General features: G+C 60.8%; 1 protein-coding gene across 2 annotated transcripts; it reads left to right on the top strand.

Annotated features, from left to right (window-relative positions):
- Positions 1 to 18: 18 nt before the first annotated feature.
- Positions 19 to 17271, top strand: INSRR (insulin receptor related receptor). 2 transcript variants are annotated; one of them, XM_087855238.1, is made up of 23 exons: positions 19 to 147; positions 388 to 547; positions 3760 to 4311; positions 5370 to 5673; positions 5766 to 5908; positions 6107 to 6251; positions 7143 to 7357; positions 7616 to 7742; positions 9115 to 9353; positions 9756 to 9923; positions 10016 to 10211; positions 10325 to 10366; positions 10438 to 10658; positions 10890 to 11026; positions 11109 to 11271; positions 11480 to 11585; positions 12208 to 12260; positions 12445 to 12674; positions 13148 to 13258; positions 13391 to 13550; positions 13849 to 13978; positions 14097 to 14231; positions 14421 to 17271. In XM_087855238.1, exons 2-23 carry the CDS (start codon positions 463 to 465, stop codon positions 14659 to 14661), a joined length of 3903 nt encoding a protein of 1300 aa, XP_087711364.1. In that variant the 5' UTR covers positions 19 to 147; positions 388 to 462; the 3' UTR covers positions 14662 to 17271. The 2 variants fall into 2 exon arrangements, with proteins under 2 accessions (XP_087711364.1, XP_087711362.1); XM_087855236.1 differs by lacking the exon at positions 13148 to 13258 and having other exon boundaries at positions 51 to 547.
- The last annotated feature ends 3057 nt before the right edge of the window (positions 17272 to 20328 follow it).

Raw genomic sequence — 20328 nt, 5'->3', positions numbered from 1 at the left:
CACCAGCCCGGAGACAGCGCGGCCCCGCGCCGCCACCTGCAGCTCCTGCAGCTCAGACCTCCCGAGAGGATCTGGGACGCTCTCCCGGCGAGTCCGCGCCACTGTCCCGGGCGGGCTCCGCCGCCTTCTGTTCGCCGCTTGCTGGGGGTTGGCAGGCCTCCTGGACTGCCTTTTGCTCCGCACCCTGGGCGCCTTTCTCCCTCTGGAGGCCTCTCCTTGTCTCGTCTGCATCTCTGTCCCCATCTCTCTGTCTCTGGGTTCGGACTGAGTGTGTCTCCAGCTGCCTGTGGCTGTCTTTGTGTCTCCTGCTATCTCCGTATGGGATTCCCCCTCGGTGGGCCCCTACTCTTCCCTCCCCCCTGAAGTCTGCCTCTCTGTGTCCCTTAGGGCCTGCCAGACCAGACCCTTCTCCCCGGAGCCATCTGCAGAAGCCAGGACTGGGCAGAAGGCAGGGCTGGCACAATGGCAGCACCCAGGCTGTGCGGGTGGGGAGCACGCCTGCTCGTGACCCTCCTCTTCTTGGGATTTCGCCTGGACACACTAGAGGGTGAGTCCCCCAACACTGTCTCCTGGAGCCCCATCTCCACCCCTCCCTCAGCCCCCAGCCAGCTGGGGGGCAAACAACTGAGCTTCCAGCCAGACATATGTGTTTACCTACTGCAGCATGAAGACTGGGGTTAGCTCTCAGAAGGACTTTCCACCAGCAAGGGCGGTTAGCTCCCCACAGAAGCATGGTTTCCTCTCAGTTCCCTGGGATGTGAGAAGGACCTTGAAACACAGGGATGAAGAGATGTCCTCCACCCCCACTTTTGACACCCTGATCTCAGGAAGCCTGAAAGAGAAGGGCATGAGGGGGAGTGTCTTAGGGGTCGTTTCCAGGGCCACTGAATTTGACAGGTACAGGGATGGGATGGGTAGCTCAGAACTGGGCACCATGAGGTAACTGAACCCCACTGTGCAGACAAGGAACTGAGGCTCAGAGGACTGGGAGGGAAAGCTAGCCTGCGGCTCTGGGCACCGGCCCCTGGGCCTTGTCCCGTGGCCCCCACACTTAGGGCCCATCCACTGGGCTGGGGGCTGCCTTTCACTAGTGCTCCAGGCCAGATACTTCCCACGTGCAGAGTTTGGGACGGGAGGACCATATAGACCAGGTGGCCCTTGTGGGGGTGCGGAAAGCCTGGAGGAGGAGGAACAGAAGCTGAGCGGGCAAGATTCAAAAGGGGAAGGATTAAGAGCGTGCCTTTCCCCAAACCCACCATCCCCTTCCAGACTGAGGCAGCTCAGGGGTTCAGGGCCCTGTGCCCACTGAGGGGTTCTGTGATGCCCTCAGACTAGGGGCTTCCAGGAGCAGATCAGAGACAGAGGAAAACTGCAAATGGGTTGGGGTATGGGGTCCCCTGAAGAGTGCCAGTCAGGAAGGCTGTGCAGGCAAGGAATAGCCCCTCCGCCGCCCCCTCCCCCACCTCCACTGCTGCTCCAGGACAGGGAACAGCGGATGCCAGCCAGGGGCATGGTTGTCAGGAGGGGAGCACGTCCCTGGGAGGAGCGGAGGCAAGGGGAGGGGGGGTTTCATTTGGTTGTTTGGTCACAGGGGACCCAGATGTCCTGTTCCCAGTGCAGCTCTGCACAGGGTCATGTCCTGAGGGGAGGCAGGCAGGGGTTAATCTGTGAAGGTCGTGGATTTGTTTTTCCAAATGACTCCCATCAGGGGAGCCCTAGAGAGGCAGGGGCATGATGGGAAGTGGCATGTGGGCGCCTTGGAGGCCCTGATTGGCCTTTGCCTGGAGGGCTAGAAGTGTTTTCTCATTCTCTCTTTCTCTTTGTGCGTGTGTGTGTGCGTGTGCACCTGCGTGTGCTCTCTCTCTCTCTCTCTCTCTCTCTCTCTCTCACACACACACACACACACACACACAGCAACTGGGCAGAGCCAAACACGGGGACCTTTAAGCACAGCAGGGAGAAGGTGTGACTAAGCACAGCAGGGAGAAGGTGTGACTGAAGCCCCAGGGAGCAGGGGCTGGGCCAGGGTCTGTGGAGAGTGTCCAGAGCCAGGCAGGAACCGAGGGAGCAGAGGCTGGACAGCCTAGCAGGCTGGAGTGGCCAGCTAAAGAATTAAGACTTGCATCTCCTGCCACGGAAGCAAGGTATCCCCGGGAGCAGAGTAAGAGCATGTGGGCCAGGTACCCAGCCCACTCGAGGGACAGGTCCTCAGTGCCTCGGGGAGAGAAAGGAAAGTGGGCCTGGGGCCTGGGTCTGAAGAAGCCAGACACACCCCGGTCCCCAGGAGAGGAGTGGACTTGGGAACCAAATGTCCATCGATTCAAACCATGGTCCCCAAGGGCCTGGTGCTCCAGCCCTGAACTGAGCGCCATGGAGGGACACGGTGAGGACCAACAAGGGCCCCACCCTCAGCAGATCCCCTCCTTAGAGGGAGACAAAAACGGGAAAAGGCAGTGCTAGGGCAGGTGCTGCCCAGCCCGAGGGGGAAGGGATGGACTCAGGTCAGAGGGTCAGGGGAGACGGGCTTGACCTGTGGTTTGCGGGATAAGAGCTGAGCATGTGACCAGGCCGAGGAACCCCTCTGAGGCTGGAGGTATTCCTGTGGGCCTGTGTATCAACACCCCGCGACGTCAGGCTGAGGAGCTGAAGTTTGAACTTCGGGCAATGGGGAGCCATGGAACGTCCCTCCCAGGCTAAAGCAATGCGGGGACCAGATATCGAGCCCCCTTAGGCCTGGAAGGGAAGTGGGGTGTTTGAAGCTCTGCCTCTCAGCCATGAAGTCATTCATTCGTTCATCAGATAGTGACTGAGCCCCGAGTTTGTGTGGGGCACTATACCAGGCACTAAGGATACAGCAATGACTTACACACAGATCCCTGCCCTTCTGGATCTTACAGTAAACAGAACAAGTAAATTATATATTAGCCAGTGTTAAGAGTTAAGGAGAAAAATTAAGTAGGAAGGCGGGGTACAGAGGGTTTAAAAGAATGGTCAGAGACGGCTTCATTGAGGAGGGGACCTCTGAGCAGAGAACATCTGAGCAGAGACTTAAAGGAGGTGAGGGACGATTTAGAGGGAACAGTGTTCTAGCCAGAGGGAACAGAAGAAGGTATAAAGACCCCAGGACAGAAGCTTGGCTGGCTTGTGGGAGGAACAGCAAAAAGGTCAGTGTGGCTGAAGAAGAGAGGGAAGGGGATGGGGTCAGAGAGGCCGAAGAGGCCTTGACAGCTGGGGTAAGGACTCGAGCTTTCGATCAGTGAGATGGGGGTCAGCTGGGGGGTTAAAGCTGTGGAGGGATCCAGCCTGTTTTGAGAAGCTCCCTTTGGCTCTACAGTGCAGAACAGGGGTGGAGACCAGGGCGGCAGCGGTGGTGAGAGGATCTGAGAGGCCACTGCCAGTAATCCAGGAGAAGGGATGGTGCCAGCAGGGAAGCTGGGGACGAGTGGCTCATGTGCTGTGATTTAAAGATGGAGTCCACAGGGTGTGCGGGGATCAGAGGAAAGGAGTCAAAGAAGACTCTAGATTCGGAGTCTCACCAGGGAAATGCAATGGCAGTCCCCTGAGAAGGGAGGCAGGCTGGGGAGGGAAGGGGAGCTCAGGTTTGCCACGTCGCCCATCTGGTGGGGGCCCTTCACGCTGCCGGGAGCCTCGAAGGCCCAGGGAGGAGGCCACAGCAGAGCCCTACTCCCACGCCACGTCCCACTCCCAGAGAGGCGCCCCTCCCCCAAAGCTGACGGCCGTGGCCGCCTGTGCCCGCAGTGTGCCCCAGCCTGGACGTCCGCTCCGAGGTGGCAGAGCTGCGCCGGCTGGAGAACTGCAGCGTGGTGGAGGGCCATCTGCAGATCCTGCTCATGTTCACGGCCACGGGCGAGGACTTCCGCGGCATCAGCTTCCCGCGCCTCACTCAGGTCACTGACTACCTGCTACTCTTCCGCGTCTACGGTCTGGAGAGCCTGCGGGACCTCTTCCCCAACCTGGCGGTGGTCCGCGGCGCCCGCCTCTTCCTGGGCTACGCGCTGGTCATCTACGAGATGCCGCACCTGCGGGACGTGGGGCTGCCGGCGCTGGGGGCCGTGCTGCGCGGGGCCGTGCGGGTGGAGAAGAACCAGGAGCTCTGCCACCTCTCCACCATCGACTGGGGCCTGCTGCAGCCCTCGCCTGGCGCCAACCACATCGTGGGCAACAAGCTGCGTGAGGAGTGTGCGGACGTGTGCCCCGGCGTGCTGGGCGCCACGGGCCAGCCCTGCGCCAGGACCACCTTCAGTGGGCACACCGACTATAGGTGCTGGACCTCCAGCCACTGCCAGAGAGGTGGGCACCAACCCAGAACACCAGCGGGGGGGGCGGGCTCAGGGAGGGCAGGGGCGGGCGGGGCTGGGCGGCCCCAGGATGGCGTGGGTCCACATACTGCGGCGCTGTTCACCTTGACCCTCACTGGTCCTGTGAGTCAGGTCCTCTTGTCAGTCAGGCGGGCTGGCAGTATTGGGAGAGGGAGGGAGCTGGGTGGGAAAGAGAAAGGACAGAACAGGTGCGATCATTAGGAAGTAAGGTGCATGGAGAGAAAACAGAAGGGAGCACAGCAAAGGGGGGAAGTGATACAAGGAGCGGATGATGGGAGGAGGAAGCAGAAGTTACGGAGGAGAAAAGGAAGACCTTCCAGAGGCTAGGAGCAGATCTGGAGTCCCCAACCTGGGGCTCCCTCGCCCATAAGCCTCAGCATCAGAGCACAAGAGTAACCAGATCCCTTCTGTATCCTCTGGGCCCCACGTCCCCATGCCTCCGTGTTGGCTGTAAACACGGCAGCGCACGTCCTCGCTCGTGTACAGTATCAACACGCCCTAGCCGACCCCACTACGCGCCCGCTCCCACAGACAGCAGGCTGCCACCTGCAGAGTTCGCACGCCAGGAGCCCCCAGCCCCAAACCCACTCACAGCTGCTGGAGGGTGGAGGTATGGGCAGGTGCAATGACCAGTGGCGCCCCCTTCCTTGCACACACTCCCAGGCCCACCGGCCCCAGGCCTCACTGCCCAGGAGAAGCTGGCAGTTTCCCCCTGGCGCCATGCCCAGGGATGATCTGAGCACCAAGCCCAGACAGGACAGCAGGCTGGGGAGAGGCAGACCTGGTGGACAAGGTCACTGTTCTGTCCTGAGCTCTGAACCCTGACCAGGCGCCGTGGGTGATGGGAAGCCACAGAGAGGAGCCACGGTCCTGGTTCTCAAGAGCCCCATCTGGGGACAAGTGAGCCAGCAACCATTGTCATCTGAATTGGAGGAATTTGGATGCTGTCTAAGAGTGTTATTCCCAGGGGGAAGGGGTGGCGCCAGGATGAGGGAGGGGGGCAGGCCTAACTCAGCACTCTGTCCACAGTGTGTCCCTGTCCCCATGGGCTGGCCTGCACAGCTGGGGGTGAGTGCTGCCACACTGAATGCCTGGGGGGCTGCAGCCGGCCAGAAGACCCCCGGGCCTGCGTGGCCTGTCGCCACCTCTACTTCCAGGGCGCCTGCCACCGGGCCTGCCCTCCAGGCACCTACCAGCATGAGTCCTGGCGCTGTGTCACGGCAGAGCACTGTGCCAGCCTGCGCTCCGTGCCCGGCCGCGCCTCCACCTTCGGCATCCACGGGGGCAGCTGCCTGGCCCAGTGCCCCCCGGGCTTCACCCGCAATGGCAGCAGGTGAGTGTAGGGGGGTGGGGGCACTCTCGGATCAGTGAAGGGGTCCACACTGGTCCAGGGCTCATTCTAGACCCTCCCCTTGCCCCTGCTAGCATATTCTGCCACAAGTGTGAGGGGCTGTGCCCCAAAGAGTGCAAGGTGGGCACCAAGACCATCGACTCCATCCAGGCGGCACAGGACCTGGTGGGCTGCACCCATGTGGAGGGGAGCCTCATCGTCAACCTTCGCCAGGGCTGTCAGTACCTTCCTCGGGGCACACCTCTCCTTCTGGCCATGACCCTGACAGTGACCCAGCTAAAGCACTGCTTTCCATCACCCTGGGTCCCAGTCCTAAGGGCCCCCTCCCTGCACCCCGTCAGCACCTCCCCTCCCACCCCCCTGCTGGCCATACACTTTCCCCACCCTGCTGCAGCCCTGTCCTCCCCATTTCCAGATAACCTAGAGCTGGAACTGCAGCACAGCCTGGGGCTGATAGAGACCATCACCGGCTTCCTCAAAATCAAGCACTCCTTTGCCCTCGTGTCCCTGGGCTTTTTCAAGAACCTCAAACTAATCCGGGGGGACGCCATGGTGGATGGGTAAGGGGTCAGAAACAGCTTCTGACCAGCTCCCTCTATCACATGTCCTCCCTAACACTCCCCAAACAGGGGGAAAGAGCATGGGCTCTGGAACCAGCTCTGCTGCATACTATCTGTGTGACACTGGGTAGGTTACTTAACTTCTCTAGTCCTCAGTTTTCTCATCTGCAAAATGGGGTTAATATAGCACTAATTTCTTTGGGCTGTTGTGAATATTACTTACGTTGTTCTGTGTAAGCACTTAGAACAGTGCCTGGAACACAGTATGCACTATGTAAGTTACAGTGACGTCTGACTCCACGTAGGCTGGCTACCATTGCTCCCCGATGCTCTCAACTGCAGAGCAAGACCGCCTGGGTTTGAAACCCATCCCTGCCACCTACTAGTCAAGACCTACCTGTAACATAGCTAGGATTTTTCAAAATACAGAGAATGTTTTATTTTATTTTATTTATTTATTTTCAAGAGAAAGAGAGAGCGCTGTGCGCACGTGAGCGGGACGGTGGGGGGGCAGAGGGAGGGAGAATCTTTAGCAGGCTTCGCACGGAGTAGAGCCTGAGAGGGGTTTTGTTCTCACCAGCCTGAGATCATGACCTTGACATCATGACCTGGAGCCAAAATCAAGAAGGCACTGAACCCACTGAGCCCCCCAGTCGCCCCCAGAGAATGTATTAAATTATCATCCAGCTGAGTGGTATCTCATGTCTCCCCAAACTGCCACGGACCCCAGGGGTACCCACACTCCAGCTGGAGAGGCATAGCCCCAGGCTGAGTGGCCTTCCTTCCCTGTGCCCCCAGCACAGCCCCTCCAGGAGGGGCCCATGAGGCGCCCCGGTTCCCCACCCCTTGCCCCCACCTCCCCTGCAGCGCAAGGTCTCTTGGCGTCCCCAGGAACTACACTCTGTATGTGTTGGACAACCAGAACCTGCAGCAGCTGGGGTCCTGGGTGGCTGCGGGGCTCACCATTCCCGTGGGCAAGATATACTTCGCCTTCAACCCTCGCCTCTGCTTGGAGCACATCTACCGCCTGGAGGAGGTGACCGGCACGCGGGGACGGCAAAACAAGGCTGAGATCAACCCCCGCACCAACGGAGACCGCGCCGCCTGTGAGCCCCGACACCGCAACCCCAGAGCGACAGGACCCCTAGAAGCCCCAGACATGCGCACGCGTACTGAAACATACAGCCAAGCACCCGGGCGGGGGCGGGGGGGCGTTTGACGCGGACAACACGATAGGTTCTCTCCGGAGGCCACGTTGTGGGGGCATCGGCGGGGTCAGGGTGGGGGCTCGGAAGTAGGCGACTCGGGTGGAGACGAACGCGGCTGACGGCAGGTGTCGGCCCCTGGCCCCTCGCCCCGCCCAGGTCAGACTCGCACCCTGCGCTTCGTGTCCAACGTGACGCAGGCCGACAGCATCTTGCTGCGCTGGGAGCGCTACGAGCCGCTGGAGGCTCGGGACCTGCTCAGCTTCATCGTGTACTACAAGGAGTCGTGAGTGCCGGGGGCGGGGCCAGAGTGGGCCGGGGCGGGGCCAGAGCCCCGAGGGGCGGGGTTAGGATCGGGGGCGGGGCCAGAGCCCGGGGGCGGGGTCAGAACCGGACCGGGCCGAACTGTTCACAGACGCAGTCGGGGGAGGGGTGACGGGTGAGGGCAGAGCACCGCGGGGCTACCGAGAATCAAGAAGCCAGGACCCCCAAGTCTCACTCCCTTTAGGGCCCACGTCTGGCTCTCCCTCACTTTACTCACCCCTCCGTGCCTCAGTTTCACCTCCCCAGTGAAGTGGAGAGGACAGTCAGGACTTCTGAGAGACCAGGAGAGGCGCCCCGCTGGGAAGGCTTGGATAATTAAACTTCAATTCTCTATGCTAATGTTCTGGACTGACCGCATGCTCCTGCCCCAGCAGCGGTTTGGGGAGTACCCACTCATTTGGCCGGTATTATGCGTAGCTCTGCCAGCATTTCATTAAAGCCTGAGGAGGGGAGGGAGCAGGGACAGCCAAGGACGGGCTGCTCTCGTCTTTGGAGAGAGTGTACTGACCATAGCAGGAGGGGTAGTGGTTAGACCACAGGAAGGATTTCTCCAAAAGCATGGCTAGGGATCAAAACTAAAATTCTTAGAGGAGAGTGGTGGGTTCGGGATGGCAGGCTGGGAGGGCAGCCATGGGGAGTACTCCCCTCTACAGTACACAGAAGACGGGGGGGGGGGGCACCTGGCCTGGAAGCACTCCTGTGAATTAAAATGGACAGGTCTTAGTTTCCGGCTAGCACAGGGCCTGGCCTGGGAGGAAGGAGGGGAAGTCAATGGTGGGAGGCCGGCTCAAAGGGCCAAGGCTCTCCGGGGCCTCAGTGGTAGGTGAAAGTCTCCAGAATGGGAAGCTGGAGAGTTTGCGAAATACAGATTCCTGGGCCCCATCCCCACAAGTTCCGATTCAGTTAGTCTTGGGGAGGGCCCATGAATCTGCATTTCTAACAAGCTCCCAGGGAATCCTGGTCCACGGACCACACTTTGAGGAGCACTAACATGGGCTGGCAGTGTGCACAGCACCCCCTGCCTGGCTTGTGCAGTTCACAGTCCACACAACTGTACCCAGCGGCCTCTGGGCTCAGAAAGTAGAGAACCTCAGGGGTCCTTCAGGAAGCTCCCCTAGCATCACTGCCTCGCAGCGTGGCTGTGGCTATGCCGGCTCAATCCCAGCCCTGAGCAGACCCACTCAGTGAGTGCCCCCAAAGAGCAGGATTCCTTCATGCATACTGGAAGAAGAATGACAATGACCGTCTTAGAGGGGTTCAGAGAGGAGGGGGGTGCTAGAAACAGGGGTGGGGCCGAGGTGCCCCTCACTCAGCTCTAGGGATGGGATGTCCAGCCCATTCCAGAATGCCACAGAGCACATAGGTCCCGATGCCTGTGGGACCCAGAGCTGGAACCTCCTGGATGTGGAGCTGCCCTTAAGCCGCACCCAAGAACCCGGGGTGACTCTAGCGCCCCTCAAGCCCTGGACACAGTATGCAGTGTTTGTGCGGGCCATCACACTGACCACTGCTGAGGACAGCCCCCACCAAGGAGCCCAGAGCCCCATCGTCTACCTCCGAACCCTGCCTGCGGGTAGGCTGAAGACGTCGAAGGGGGTGGGAGCTAGATGTCTGAGTCCTAATGGGAATGAGAGAACGCAGGCACCCGAAATAGAGAAGCTGGGTCGCCGAACACCAGACCCCTAGAGACTGGGAAGCCAGATGTTTGAGACCTAGAAAGAACAGGGGGCATTCATTGGCCTAGGGTCCTAGGGAGGCTGCGGGTCGGAGGGTGCAGGGGGAATACTTGAGCCAACTCAAGGGCCTCCGGCGGACATGGGAAGGCCAGGATTCTGAGTTCCAGGAAGCGCGGGTTGAGGGTCACGGATTCCTTGGGAAAATACGAGGGGCTTGGACCCCAGAGAGGGGCCATTACCAGACAGTACTAGAAAGGGGGATCCGCGGCGCCTCAGTCGTACCCTGCTTCGGTCCCCAGCGCCCACGGTGCCCCAGGACGTCATCTCCACGTCCAATTCCTCGTCCCACCTGCTGGTGCGCTGGAAGCCACCGACTCAGCGCAACGGAAACATCACCTACTACCTGGTGCTGTGGCAGCGTCTGGCGGAGGACGGCGACCTCTATCTCAACGACTACTGCCACCGCGGTGCGCAGGGCAGCGGCGCAGGCCGGAGGGTCGGGGCGGCGGGGCCGGGGCGCTGTCCGTCTGACCGCGTCTTTCCCCCGGCGCCGCGCCAGGCTTGAGGCTGCCCACCAGCAACAGCGACCCCCGCTTCGACCGCGAAGACGGGGAACTGGAGACCGAGATGGAGCCTGGCTGCTGCCCTTGCCAGCACACCCCTTCCGGGCAGGTCCTGCCGCCGCTGGAGGCGCAAGAGGCCTCGTTTCAGAAGAAGTTCGAAAACTTCCTGCACAACGCCATCACCATCCCCAAGTGCGGCCAGACCCGGGGGCGGGGCGGGCCTGGTGGGCGAGGCCGGGGAGGAGCGGGTCTCGCAGGGCGGGGGTGTGGGCGGGGCCTGACCCGGCCCTCCCGGGTCTCCCCAGATCCCCCTGGAAGGTGACGTCCATCCATAAGAGCCCTCAAAGGTGAGCCGGGCGGGACTGGGGGGGGGGGGTTTCTGGGGCGCGGCCGCGGCTCTGACTCGCGCACTCCCCAGAGACTCGGGGAGGCACCGCCGGTCCGCCGGGGCCCTCCGGCTTGGGGGAAACAACTCGGATTTCGAGATCCAGGAGGACAAAGTGCCCCGGGAGCGCGCAGTGTTGAGTGGCCTGCGCCACTTCACGGAATACCGGATCGACATCCACGCCTGCAACCACGCGGCGCACACCGTGGGCTGCAGCGCTGCCACCTTCGTCTTCGCGCGGACCATGCCCCACAGTACGTGACGCCCCCCTCCCGTCCCCGCCACCGACCCCGAGGACTCTACCCATTCGTGCTCCAACTAGCGAGTTCGACCTCCTCATACCTCCAGGGTCTCGCTCTGCTCACTGCCCCCCCAGTCCCCATAACCCCCGAGCCCCCTGGACCCTCGGAGTTTAGCCCCTTGTGCCTGAAGGTGAAGTTGAGAGGAAATACTGGGGCTGGGCTGCCTGGTGCCCTCTCCCGCAGGAGAAGCCGATGGCATCCCAGGGAAGGTGGCCTGGGAAGCAGCCAGCAAAAGCAGCGTCCTCCTGCGCTGGCTGGAGCCCCCGGACCCCAACGGCCTCATCCTCAAGTATGAAATCAAGTACCGCCGCTTGGGAGAGGTAGGTACCCCGGGACCCCCAAACCTGGATCCAAATAGTGCCTCTGTCCTCTTCCCAGCCAGCTGTTCCATCTTGCCCTCAGGAGGCCACAGTGCTGTGTGTGTCCCGCCTACGTTATGCCAAGTTTGGGGGTGTCCAGCTGGCCCTGTTACCCCCTGGAAACTACTCCGCCAGAGTTCGGGCAACCTCGCTGGCTGGCAATGGCTCCTGGACAGAAAGCATCGCTTTCTACGTCCCCGGCCCAGGTAGACACGGCCTCTGTCCCAGACCTGCACCCCCCACAGCCCCACCTGGGTCCCCAGCCACGTCCCTGTGGTGGAAACCACGGGAACGTGGTGGCCACTCCACCCCGTTCCTCCCCCTGTTCTCACTTCCCATGTGAAAACAGAAGTGTCCTCTAACCTCTGACTTCTCCATCTTTGATCCTACCATCCGCTGCCCTCTGGCCACCAGAGGAGGAAGACTCCGGGGGGCTGCACGTCCTTCTCACCGTCACCCCCGTGGGACTCATGCTGCTCATCATCCTTGCTGCCCTGGGTTTCTTCTACGGCAGGAAGAGGTGACAATGCCGAGTCCTACGGGTTCCCATCTCCCTTCTCCCTCTGAGCCCTCCTCCAAGGTCAGTGCCACTGGAGGGCGGTTTGTGAGACAGCACGAGCACGTTCCTTAGAAACAATAACTCAACCCCCGAGGGCAGCATGGAGGAGACACACCTTTCAGTCTGGGGGACCAACTCTCCCTGACCTTTCCAGTGAAAGTCTTGCCTTCTGGGACTCCCCAGTCTGGGCGCACTGGGACGGTTGGTCACCACGTTCTCAGCCAGTAAAGCAGGGGAAGAGACAGGAGACCTCACCGTGTGCCCTGCGATAGTTGATGCCAGATGCCCCTAGGGCTGAACGCAAGAGGGAAATGGGGACAGGATTTCGACTAGCTGGCTTCTGAGGACTACCTGAGGAGGCAGGAGCTACCCTCCACCTGTCCTCCCTATTCCCAGCCTGTCAGAGCCCAGATCCCAGGACTAGGACCAAGGCCAGCTTGGAAAGTGTGTAGGGCTCCCCAGGGACACCTTGATCAGGGATGGGAGGGAATGTGGTCAGTAACTTCCCTCCTCCTTTTCCTCTGACATTGCTCCTTCCTTCCTGAGGACCCTTCCAGCCTAACCCCCTCACCTCCCATTGCAGAAACAGCACCCTGTATGCTTCTGTGAACCCGGAGTACTTCAGCGCCTCTGATAGTAGGTCTGGGAGAGGGTGGCCAAGTGCGTGGGAAAGGGAGACAGGAGGAAAGGAGAGGTACGCTCGAGGAGGTGTTCTTAGAGAAGGCAGCCTTGGGACCAGAGCCCTTCTGAAGAGGAGAGAGGCGGGTGGGGGCGTGGCCGAGAGCAGTGTTCTTGCCTCGTGACCCCCACCTCCTCTCAGTGTACGTCCCTGATGAGTGGGAGGTGCCTCGGGAGCAGATCTCCATAATCCGGGAACTGGGCCAGGGCTCCTTCGGGATGGTATACGAGGGACTGGCACAAGGACTAGAGGCTGGAGAGGAGTCCACACCCGTGGCCCTGAAGACCGTGAATGAGCTGGCCAGCCCACGAGAACGCATTGAGTTCCTCAAGGAAGCTTCTGTTATGAAGGCATTCAAGTGTCACCACGTGGTAAGGGGGGATCAGGGACGTTGCCAGGGTAGGGTCATAATTACGGTGAAAGTCATAGATAAGAAGGATGGGATCAAGGATGAGGTCAGGGCACCATCAAGGTCAAGGCTGGGACTGAGGTAAAAGTCATGGTTAGAGTTAGAGTCAAAACTGGGTCATGGTGGGGCCATGGTAGAATCATGGCTGGGGCTGAGATCAGTCACCGATGGGGGTCAGTACTGAGTGTCCAGACCATTATTAGGGTCATCACTGGGATTAAGGTCAGAACTGGGTGAATCGTGATGATTAGGATGATAGTTATGATCAAGATCATGGGTTAGGTCAGGGTCATTGTTAGATTGGGATTAGGGTTGTGGTCACGGTTGGGTCTAGGGTCAGGTTGGTGTCAGGGTCAGGTTGTGGTCACAGCAGATCAATATTTTGGCCAGGTGGGTCAAGGGTAGACCTGCAACCAGGCTCTTTGTCCATCCCAGGTACGTCTCCTGGGTGTGGTGTCTCAGGGCCAGCCAACTTTGGTCATCATGGAGTTAATGACCCGTGGGGACCTCAAGAGCCATCTTCGATCCCTGCGGCCTGAGGCAGAGGTGGAGACCAGGAAGACCCCGGGCCAAGGACTGGGGAGTTAGAGAAGACTTGGGCCCAGTTGTGGGGGGGAGTCCTTGGCAGGAGTCCAACCTCTAGGTTGCTTCTTCACCAGCCCCCTCTCTTGGCTCTAGAACAACCCGGGGCTCCCACGGCCTGCGCTGGGAGACATGATCCAGATGGCTGGTGAGATCGCAGATGGCATGGCCTACCTGGCCGCCAACAAGTTTGTGCACCGAGATCTGGCGGCCCGGAACTGCATGGTGTCCCAGGACTTCACCGTCAAGATCGGGGGTACAGTGGGCGCCCGGTGGGGGGGCAGCCTGAGGAGTAGAGGGACTCTCCCCAAGCTAGGCTAGGAGACTCAGGCCCCACTGACAGCTCAGTCCCTGACAGCTCCTCCCACCTCAGATTCCCCGTCTGAGGCCAGAGGGGCTGGGATGGGATGATCTCTGAGGTTTTTTGAGCCCTCACGTTCCGTTCCAGAATTCTTGGAGTCTGTGAAGGGAGAGAAGGCCGGGAGAGGTATCGCTGGGGCGGGGGCTGGCGTGTGGTTCTGCTGCCCCCATACCTGTCCACCCTCACGTTCCAGACTTCGGGATGACTCGAGACGTTTATGAGACAGACTATTACCGCAAGGGCGGGAAGGGGCTGCTGCCCGTGCGCTGGATGGCCCCCGAGTCCCTCAAAGATGGAATCTTCACCACGCACTCGGATGTCTGGTGGGTCCCGGCTGGAGCAGAGGGCTCGGGGGATGTGGAGGTGGGGTCCGGGGAGAGGCCCAGGTGCGCTGAGCAGCAGGCACGGTGCTGGGCTCAGGCTCTTCTGCGTGTCCTCCAGGTCCTTCGGTGTGGTGCTCTGGGAGATCGTGACCCTGGCCGAACAGCCCTACCAGGGCTTATCCAACGAGCAGGTGCTCAAGTTTGTCATGGATGGTGGGGTCCTGGAGGAGCTGGAGAGCTGTCCCCTTCAGCTGTAAGTCACCCCACCCCTTCCCCACCCCTGCTCTCTCTACCCTGCCCTGCCCCCACGATTCCGGCCCGCCTCCCCTGATGCTCACATGTCCACCTGGCCTACAACCCTGCTTACTCCCCTGTGGCCCTCCCAGATGTAGCCCCACGATCCCCCATGAGCTGGCCTCTCACGCTGCCCCCACCCCACCAGGCAGGAGCTGATGAGCCGCTGCTGGCAGCAGAACCCGCGCCTGCGCCCCACCTTCACCCACATCCTGGACAGCATTCGGGGGGAGCTGCGGCCCTCTTTCCGCCTCTTTTCCTTCTATTATAGCCTAGAGTGCCGGGGGAACCAGGGGGCCCTGCTGCCTGATGCCAAACCCGACTCCCTACCCACCCCAGAAGGGGCTTCCTCAGACTGCAGCCCCCAAAATGGGGGTCCAGGGCACTGAGGGGCACCCTATTCCCTGCATGACTGGCAAAGAGGAGGGGTCCTGACTTTTGTGGCCGTGAAGTGTGCAGACGTTCACACCCCATCCCATGCTCAGAAAGGCCAGGGGGTGGCCCAGGCTGGTCCAGGGAGCAGGAGAGGAAAGATGGGGTGGGGGGGGTCACAGTGGACTCGCTGTAAGGAAGATTTTCTCAGGAGTCTGAGTTCTCCACGAGAAAGTGAGCAAAGTCACAGCAGGAAGACTGGACGAGAGGTCCAGGCTCTCAGAGTGGGGGCCCTACTCAGACTGGGAAGAGGGGCTCACCCACCCGGAAGGCGGGGTCCAGAGAACCCCATCCTCAGCTTTGGGTCTCCTGTGGACATGTGGGGCCATCAACGCACTCAAAACAGAAGAGCACCCTGCGTCAGGCCTAGAAGCCTGTCTGCCCATGTCTGGGATGCTGGGGATGGGGGTCCACAGCACTGCCCTTAGCACGGTGTCTCAGCGCACCCCCCCACCCCGCCCCATGCATCAGGTGGTGGGGGAGAACCCAGACACCAGGGTGAACACGGTCCCAGCCCGGCCCCGCGGCCCGCCTCACCCCTTCCTCTCCTTTGCCATGCTCAGGAACCCCAAGTGTGGTGCTCCTCCTCCCTCGTCCCCAGGGGCATCCCTTGGTGCAGATTCACCCCTTCTCCCAGGCCCTTCCCCTCGACCTCCCGCCTGCCCATGGATGATTAAGGCTGTAAGAGCTTTGCCTCCTCCCTGCCCTCGCTCCTGCCCCCACCCCTGCCTCTCAGGGGAAGGCTGAGAAGACACAATAAATGCTCAGGTCTGTTTGTGCCCTGGTCCCGGGCAGCCCATTATCTCTCCATCTACATGGTGTTAACAGGGACTGAACTTCCTCCCTCCTCCCTGGGGACTTGACGCGTGACCCTGAGGCGGGTTTACAGGATAAGCACACGGCTGTCAGACAGCACCTCCTGGAGGACCTGAACAGCCAGGGTCGCCAAGGTGGTGGAGCGGGACAAGCCCGCTGTTACCTGCTGCTCACCTGCTGCTCGGGCAGTCGTCCCGGCAGGGAAGCTTTACATCGAAAAGCTTTGCCCCGGCCCCCACCCTCATCTCTGGGTGGCCCCTCGAGTTTCCCAGCCGGCGCATCATAGGACAGACGATGTGGGCGGACAGGAGTGGGGGAGGGGCCCCGATGACCATCCGCTCTGGACCCCCCAGCCAGGCTGGGACGCGTCAGAGCAGAGTCTGTGTGTCTGGCTCCCTTGGATGAGCAGATGCCCCGGAGGCACGCTGCCGGAGAGCCGGAGCACCGAGGAGTCCGTTTCCAGGCTCTTCTGCCAAGGCCGCCACGGCATTTGAGGGGAAGAGCTGCAGATAAAGGACTTAGAACCTTGATGGGGAGGATGGCGGCAGAAGGGGCTGGGCACGGCTCCGCATTCTGCACCAGCGTCGCCTGCGTCCAGCCCTGGGGCCGTGGCTCCCATGCTGCCACGCACTGCCACACACGCGGAGCCTGGGGAGAGTCGGTGTGACACCGTTTCTGCGATAGCGATTACAACGCCTGTGCCCTGCCCTGCCAGGGTCAGGGTGGGCGGCAAGGACCCCCAGTCCCGCTGGACGCCTGCCTTGACCCTGCCTGTCCCTGGTGGCTGAAGCAACAGTGACCCCTAATGGTTGCTGGTAGAACCACAGCTTAGGAGGAAGGGAGTGCGGGGGCGGGGGGGGGGGTTCTCTCCCCTGGGGCGCTGGTCTATGCCGGCCTCCCCCAGAGGAGAAGGGAGGGACGCTCCACACAGGAGCCCCAGGGGGAGACCCACACCCTCACACAGAGCACACAGGCCCCGACGGCCGCAGTGGAGTCAAGCCCTCTCCCCGCCACCCATACCCCTACACTGCACAGCGCTGGGTACTGCCTGCCCCACAAGTGCTGGTCATCTGGCTGTGGACAGGCTGAACGAAGGGACTGAAAGTTGAAGAAAGAGAGCTTCACAAGAACGCTGTACTCCACGTCCAAAGACAAGCAGGTGGAGGCCCTTGGTGAGCCCATGGGAGCACGGTCAGGAGCTTGAGAACAAGTCTTCAGCTACCCCTTGGTGCCTGACAGAAGAAGGGGTCTCAAAGGGGCTGCATGGCAGAGTTCCAACGTCCTTGCTGTGGCCGTGGGCCGTGGGGTTCAGAGTGGGTGCGGTGAGGGGCAGGGGAGCGCCCCGCCCTACCTCAAGGGTATCTGCCCTTCCCCAAGGCCAGGAGACTAGTCCCCGCCCCAGAATGGTGGCCCACAGTAGATGTCGTAGTCATCTTGGCCCCAGTGCTGGATGTTGGATGTTCCCTCATTCGGTTCCTGGGAAGCCAGGACATGTGAACGGTTTGGCTTCTTGGACTGAGCAGGCCAGGAGCCACTCTCCCCACCTGTATTGCTCCAGCCGCAGCACGGGAGAGAAGAGAGGGGGGCCCTGGGAGGAAGCAAGTGCTTCTTCACCATCAGCACAAAGATGGTGACTGAAATCCTAGGAGGGGGGCGCTCATTTCAGGGCACGAGATGTTTCTTCCTGCCTCTCTCCCCACCAACACCCCCCGGCGGCTGCGGCTCTGAACCACAGAGGCCTTCTCACATGTCAGGATGGGAGAGGATGGGTGCTGGGGGGCTGGGGACGGGAGCCCTGAACCTGTCTCTGCGCGCAGTATAAGCTTAGGGGCTACCCCTGACCTCTTCCCTCCCCTCTCCACTTTTGAGCAACAACAGGGACACTTTCTGCCTTGTCACTTCCAGAGATGCAGGGGCAGAGGGCCTCTCGGGTCCCCACCCTCCCGAGCGGTGTCACACTGTTCCTTGTGCAGAACTGGAGGAGGGGAAGTGGGCAGGGGTGCAGGGAGAGGGGGCGGATGGAGGGTGCCCAGAAGACTAGGTGGCAGCAGGGAAGACATCCCGAGACTCTGAAGAAGGACTCTCAAGAAAATGAGACGAGGCCTCTTCCTCTCCGGGAGGCAGAGGAAGGAGAGAGTGTGCGCAAAAGGTCGTGCATCTTGGTCAGGCAGGAAGATGGGGAGCTGGGGGCAGGGGCGCAGCCCGTGTTGCCCCTGACGCAGGACGAAAGAAGGTGGGCTGTGAAAGTCTGGGACAGGAGGCAAGGTGGCCCCTCTTGGCAGCAGCCTTACCTAAGGGAGAGCCCCCAGGGAAGGAGGGTCGAGGGCTGAAACCAAATCACGAACGCCAAGCGCCCGGTGAGCTGGAGAGCCCTACACCAATGGCCACTGTTGTCCCATCGCGGTATCGTTTGAAAGCCGCTGCAGAAGCACATTTAGTGCCACGGAAGGGTGGCCACGAGGAGCTACAGAGTGAAAAGCCCAGGTGACAAATTGTGCGAATGCCGTGTCTTGCATTTCCGTGTACCAACCCAGAAAACACCTGGAAGTGCCAATATCCAGCTGGGAGATGGGGTCGTGGAGGGCAGGTCTTCTTTTTGCTTATCTGTATCTTCTCCGTGTGTTTGTTAAAGAACATACATCACGTACATAGTGAAAAACAAGCAGTTTCCTTTTAAGAGGAGTCTCCCGGTGCAGGGGTCTGAGGTCCGAGGCTCGGGATGGGTGAGGTCGGACCTGCGGCCCGGTTCACCCTCTCTCTACTTGCTCGGGCGCCACGACGTCTGAGCCATACATATTCTCCACGAACATTGTTTCCTCCATGGTCTGGGCGGGGCCGAGGTCCGCTTCATGAATTTAGGATGATGGCATGCTTCTCTAGCCCCCTGACGTCTTCTACCTGGAAAGATATAAAATGGCAGGAGATGGAGAAAGCAGCACTTCTCAGAGACGCTGGGCAACTCTGCGCCAACAGCTCTCCGCTCGCAGTGACTTTGGGGCCACAAAAAGTGAGGGCACCTTCCCCCCTCAACCCGACAGGACCTCCCCCACCTGGTTTCCCATGCTTCTTCACCAGGGAGACCCACTGTGACTTCCTCTCCCGTGGCTTCCCACGCCCTGCCCACCCTCTCCTCCCAGGCCGAGTGTGGGCCAACACACCCCTTGGGGCCCCCCCGCACCTTCTTCCCCACTGGGCTCCCGACCTCCTCTCTTTCCCAGTTTGGAAATACCCTCAGTGGCGGGGGAGGGGGGGAACTCCTTCCCCTCTCACTTACTCAGAATAGCATCTAACACCATTAAGTCCTCACACTGGCAAAGAACTTTCTATTTCGAAAAGAGAGAGAGAGAGCAAGAGTGTGTGTGTGTGTGTGTGTGTGTGTGTGTGTGTGTGTGTGTGTGTTTAAAAGAGAGGATGGCATCAATGATCTGAGGGGCCAGAGGACCTGCCCAACCTCACACAGCCAGTTCCTGGAGGTCTAACCTCTTCCACCCTCACCCTGCCAAGGGCTGAGAGCAACTGTCCCTGCCATCCCATCCTAGGGTCCCCATCTTCCTCTCTACATTTCATCTGCCCTGCATGGAAGCCTTCCACGTCTCGCTGCAACCTGCTTTTCCAGCATCCTGACCCGCCAAACCCAGTACAAACCCCACTTTTCGATCGGTCTGGACTCTTCCCACCAGCGTGCCCCTGGGACTTGCCTCCACGTGTGACCCATCCCCTGGCCCCACCTGTGGGCTGAGCTCTTCTTCACGCCCTTTCTGGTCCTGGCACCATCCGCGGCGCACTCCGCACCTGCGGCCAGCCTACCAGGGCGCTGCCATCAGGGGTGGCCTCGGGAAAAAAAAACTCTGTATTTCCACAAGCAGTGCTGAAGATAAGGGGTTGACCTCACTGGTATGGGAGGCCGGAAGCCAAAAGGGAACACACTAAGTAACCCCGATACCGCAGGAAGACGCTCCCACCTCCAGGCTGTGAGAAGGAGCAGGTGAGGTGGGGCTTGTCAAGGTCTAGAAACTCAGAGGTGGGGTCCAGCTCTGGGCGCAGCCGTGCTGTCCAGCTGGAGCTGGAGGAACATGGAAAGCAAGCAAACAGGAAGAAGCCGGTCCCCTGCCCCCCCCCCCCAGTGGACCTCCCCATCGGCAGAAACTAACAGAGACCCGCTAGCACAGAAGTCTGTGAAATGCGGTTTGCAGCTGAAGCCCGGACTGCAGCGACCAAGTAAACAAGCAGGGGTGGGGGCTGGGAGGCCAGAGGTGAGTGAGCGGCTCCCCTGGTGGCTATCATCTCCTGTGGTTGTCTGTCGTTCCTAAAAGGCACTGAGCACCTACTACAGGTCTACACGCGGTCCGCGCTCTCGCACAGGGAACAATGTGACAGGCTTCATACTACGCCTGTCGTTGGGCAGATCGGGACACTGAGGCCCGAGGAAGTGAAATGATTTGCCCAAAGTCCCGTAACTAATAAATGGCAGAGCTGGGATTCAAAGCCCGAAGCCATCGTCGCGTGTCCCCGCCACGACTCGCTGTGGACCAGGTGGCCCGCCCTGCGCTGGGGGACCCTGGGGAGGGCTGCGAGGAGGTCCTTAGGGGCAGGAAGGTGTCTGGTACAACCGTCTGGCCCCAGCGTCAAACGCCCTTAAGCACACGCGGAATCCACGGGCCGGGGAGAGTCGGTCCTGCCGTGGGTGGAGGACTCACAGCAATGAGCAGAGGCCGCGCCCTGCCCTCGAGGGGCGCACAGTGCTGGTCAAGCGCCCCAGGACAGCTGCCACGGGCTGAGCAAGGACCTGTCCCACCTCACCGCTCCCC

The sequence above is a fragment of the Ursus americanus genome, chromosome 2 (genome assembly GCF_024610735.1).
Source record: "Ursus americanus isolate L20-20 chromosome 2, mUrsAme1.1.p, whole genome shotgun sequence".
Lineage (NCBI taxonomy): Eukaryota > Metazoa > Chordata > Mammalia > Carnivora > Ursidae > Ursus > Ursus americanus.
Note: the sequence above shows the minus strand (reverse complement) of the source record. Positions and strands in the feature narration are given on the sequence as shown.